The 4846-nt window shown below is 34.5% G+C and overlaps 1 protein-coding gene across 1 annotated transcript in view; it reads left to right on the top strand.

Annotated features, from left to right (window-relative positions):
• Positions 1-326: 326 nt before the first annotated feature.
• Positions 327-4846, top strand: part of LOC308682576 (H-2 class I histocompatibility antigen, Q10 alpha chain-like) — a 6211-nt gene continuing 1691 nt past the window's right edge. The window contains exons 1-8 of the mRNA XM_081352389.1: positions 327-528; positions 1088-1360; positions 1460-1747; positions 1831-2115; positions 2454-2576; positions 2802-2879; positions 3156-3188; positions 4534-4846. The exon at positions 4534-4846 is cut by the window's right edge and continues 1691 nt beyond it. Coding sequence (XP_081208515.1) covers positions 447-528; positions 1088-1360; positions 1460-1747; positions 1831-2115; positions 2454-2576; positions 2802-2879; positions 3156-3188; positions 4534-4553 — 1182 coding nt within the window. The 5' untranslated portion in view covers positions 327-446 and the 3' untranslated portion in view covers positions 4554-4846. The remainder of the gene's footprint in view (positions 529-1087; positions 1361-1459; positions 1748-1830; positions 2116-2453; positions 2577-2801; positions 2880-3155; positions 3189-4533) is intronic.

Genomic DNA, 4846 nt, shown 5'->3' with positions numbered 1-4846 from the left:
CCTAACGGGATTCTTCGGGACTTTTTTTTCCTTACTCGGGACATATTGAGGATACAAAATCAGTTGAGTTTGCTTCTGTTGCAATTTGTTCAACCTTTTTTCATAAAATGACTGGACTAACAGAAGGAGAGGGAGAAGGGATAATAATCACCTGCACTTTTTAAATTTAAAAGACTTAAACAAATAGCATGATGTTACACACTCCTGTACAGTAGGTCGCGGTATGCACCTAAAAGTTGTTTGCAGTCCGGCATTAATCAAGAGAAGAAGAAGGAGAATCGAAACTAAAGTAGTTTGAAGCTTTCATGACGCAGTTAGAAATCCCCATCACCGCCATTTTGTGCACCCAGATTAGATGTTTACAGTCGTGATCTTGAGTTCTTGAGTTCAGACCGACACAGTAAACATCCGTGGACTTAGATAGGCTAATCAGAAGATTATACATCATGGAAACGGGTGTCGTGACAAAGAGTTTTACTCTGCTTTGCTTTTTCTTTCTTTGTGGGACTTTGTCTTCAGTTCAAACGGGTAACGTTATGATTACATTTTGCTGCGTTTGTTGTTGGAGAAAGTGAAAGTAACATTTTTAGCATACGGTTTTGAAATTTGATTACGAATTTATGTTACATAGTAGGCTACATGGAATTTAAAAGTGTATCTTGTCAAATAAAAAAAGCTTACTTTCCATAATTTGACATCGATCAACATGGCCTAGCGGCCTAGTTATAATATTACTGTTCATATGATCGATACCAGGATTAGCCGCCTCAGATTACGTTTTCAACATAATACAATCTGGATATAGCCTACCAAAGAGTAACCTGAAAATAGTGAAACTATTTCAGATCCAAGTAGGCACAAATTTTTATTAAATGGCCTTGAGCTAATTATAGGTCGTTTTTTTTTTTTTTTTTTTTTTTTTTAATTACAATAGATTTAGTCTGTTTAGTCTTTTCTGTAACTGAAATGTTTTGACTGTTCTGTGTGTGCTTAACTCACCTCATATTTGATCTGTTCTCTCCTTCACTAACCAATTTGATCACATACACTTGTTTTATACAGTCTGTTTTATTCATTTGGTTTACAGAGACACACTCCCTGTACTACATTTACACAGCTTTGTCCAAACCTGTCGATCTGCCAGGCATCCATGAATTCACAGCTATGGGTCTTCTAGATGACAGACAGATTGACTATTACAATAGCAAGGAAAAGAGAAAGATTCCCACACAGCACTGGATGAAAGAGAAAATGCAGGAGGATTACTGGGAAAAAGGCACCCAGTCAAGAAAGAGCAAAGAACAGTGGTTTAATGTGAATGTCAAAATTCTGATGGACCGTATGAACGACACTGCTTCAGGTGAGAAATACTGATACATATTTACCTCCATATACATATAATTATCATATTATATTGTTATTATTACCTGAAAAACATTTTGTTTTCTGTTCCTTTCAGATGTTCATGTTCTTCAGTGGAGACATGGGTGTGAAATTGATAAAGAGGGAAAGGAAATTAAGTTTTCCAAAGGCATTGATGAGTACAGCTATGATGGCGATAACTTCCTGTCTTTTAATGATAAGGAGTCTCAGTGGGTTGCCCCAGTTGATGCAGCTCTTCCAACCAAGAGGAAATGGGATAATGTGCCCATCCTGAACCAGTACACCAAGGGCTACCTGGAGAAAGAGTGTGTGGACTGGCTCAACAAATTCAGAGAATATGGAGACGAGGAGCTCACAAAGGGCTGTGAGTAAATGTAGAGTATTTGTATTTTTTGATTATCTGCAGCTGTCATAGAGATAGAACTGATTGATAATCTGTGTCCGCAGCTCCTCCAGATGTTCATGTGTTTGCGAAAAAGTCTACCAGTGACAAAACTAAGCTGAAACTCACCTGTATGGCCACTGGTTTCTACCCCAAAGATGTGATGTTGACCATAAGAAAATATCGCACATCCCTGCCTGATAATGAGATTGAATCCACAGGAACCAGACCAAACAATGATGGAACCTTCCAGTTGAGGAAGCATGTGGACATCAAGGAGGATGAAAAAGCAGAATATGACTGTTTTGTGTCCCACAAAACTCTCAAAGAACCAATTATTGTCAAATGGGGTAGGTAAAGTGAAAGTATTTAATCATTAGAGTAGGGCTCTTTCCCCCGAGGAAACACGCATGATGTGTAAGTTTTTAGTTACCAATCAGCTTAGTGAAATTAGAGTTACATCTCCGTGTTTGTGACCATCATGACACCTGCAGTGTTTACCGAGGGTTACATTACATCCATTAATGTGCTACACAAAAACCTTTTAAAATCTCAGAAAATGTAGTTTAGTGTTTTATGACACCTTAAAATAACTCTATCAACAATGGAATTGAATTTTGTAGTAGACATTTAGACTTTACATACAGTAACTTTGTCCATTTATTATTATTTTTATATTTTTTTGCAGATGGAAAATGCATTGACTGCAATGAAGGCACTACCCTGGTTATTGGAATTGCGATTGGAGCTGTAGGTGCAGGAGCTGTTGTCGCAGCGCTCTGCTTTTACCTTTACAAGACTAAAAGAATTGGTGAGTATTACAACATAAATACAGATTCTGTGCACAATCTTTTTAATAATTTTCTCTGATAAACTTTATTCAACTGACAGGACCAAAATCTTGAAATAGTCCAAATCATTGAAATCTATATTAATTATTTGTGCTGACCAGACTTCACTTGATTATCTCTGCCTCTGACAGCAATGCATGTAGATAGTAACTGTATTTATCATCTTTATTTGTAATCCTCTATAGCTTTCTCAAAAGAGAGGACTTTATATAGAGAACCAAAAGAGGATTGTGCTAATGGAACAGCGAAAGGTCTTCTCCCAGGTAAGCTGCTTCAGAGAGAACTCTACCAGGGTGGCACAGTGACAACTGACACCCTTAGAAAAAACATTGCCACCCCTGATTTATCCCCATATAAAATATAAATGGAAGCAGTGTTTTCTGTAACTCTGTTACATTGTGTTTTCTGTAATTTTGTTCATTTAAGTAGCTAAAATATCTGTTGTCAGTAGAAGCATCTATACTGTAGAAAGATACATAGCCTATTAATGAGCTTTCTGTGTTTATATCTTCTTTTGTATTCCTCTTTGGATTTCCCAGGCGGAAACGACAATGGACATGCACTCAATGAAGGTAAGCTGTTAACAGTGCAGAAAAAGCTGCTGATCATGTTTTCTAAAGTAAAGTGTTGTGTAGCAACTCATAATGTAATAACAAAGCAACAATGATAATGGCACATAATGGAATAAGAGGTTTGTAAAGTAATAATTATAGTTTTGTAATGTAATCATTTTTAGTTATTGGAGCTCAAATTAATAATGATTTTTAAATTGTGGGAAATTTATTACATTATGAACTCACCAAATTGTATATTGTAATAGTTTGTATAAAAAAAAACAATTGTATTCTTTTTAAGGCACAACAAACATTGATGCATTTTTATTTTAGTTTTTGAATATTAAATGCACTAGATTTAAACATTCCTGTGTTTATTATTATTATTATTATTATTATAATTATTATTATTTAAGGGGTTTAACAAAAAAATATTACATGAACCATTTAAGATGGGGTAGCCAACCCAGCTCCTAGAGAGCTCTCAGGCAGAGTTTAGCTCCAACCCCAGTCAATAATGCCCATGCAATCCAAAGCATTTAAGCTAAGTAGGAAAAGCTAAGTAGACTGCCATTTATCGTACAGAATGTATATACAGCCTACACTTGAGTTGGCATATGGTTATCGTGTTCATATTGTTTCACATGTTCATGTTAAGAAAAACAATATCCACAAGCTCAGGTGAAATTTGGCTCCTCAGTCTGATAACAAGGTGTGCAGAGAAAGGGACACAAAGTTTCTTACAGCTTTGCGTAGATTTTTTTATTTTTTGGGTTGTTACTCTCTAATTAGATTAAGACATAAAAAATAATTTCATTTTAAGTAAAAAAATGATTTTGTGCTCATGATTATGTTGACAGAAAATTATTATTGTAAACATTAATTTATTTATCCATTATTACAAGTTGCTAGTGTTTATGATGTAATACATTTCTTATACAATAGCCTATTTATGTGGATAAAATAAAAAAATATTTTTGGTTTTGAGAAATAATTACATTAACATTTTATTGATAATATATTACATTACGTGCAATTATTATATATTTATATACCACAGCAACACTACACAAAAGTGAACTTTTCTTGCTGTAGTTTGGTCATCACCAGTTTCAACAGTGATGCTCAAAAAAGTATGAGTTTTGAGTCATAAAGTACAATGTAAATGTGATTGATTATACTGTATATTTATATTTAAGGTTAAATGTAAAATATTCAGAAAATATATAGCACACAAACCTATAAGTAGTTTTAGACTACAACTCTTATCTTTTATATTTTGGCCTACATCAAGATTTACTTAAAATGTCACAAATTGCAAACAAATTGTTCTCATGGCTAACAACTTGTCTTATTATTGCAGGAAGCAATGGAGCTGTTTAAAGGAAGGCATGGTCCAAAGCAGTAATAACCTGGCATATGTGTGCAAGAATTATGCCCAAGGATTTGATCTCAGTCACATTTTTTTGTGATGTTGATTACGGTTTCTTTTGGTGCCACAGGAAACAGGAAAAGTAAGAACTAGGGATCTCAGTCATGCTCACTCCCTTTTTTTCCTCTCACTTTGGTCATCAGATTAACTATATGCATTGTTTTCCTGAATTTTAAGCATGTGAGATTAGATTACATTTTTTGCCTTTGGCAAATCTTTTTATTCAGTGTGAATTTCATTGCAT

Source organism: Scardinius erythrophthalmus (genome assembly GCF_964197995.2).
Source record: "Scardinius erythrophthalmus genome assembly, chromosome: 22".
NCBI lineage: Eukaryota > Metazoa > Chordata > Actinopteri > Cypriniformes > Leuciscidae > Scardinius > Scardinius erythrophthalmus.
Note: the sequence above shows the minus strand (reverse complement) of the source record. Positions and strands in the feature narration are given on the sequence as shown.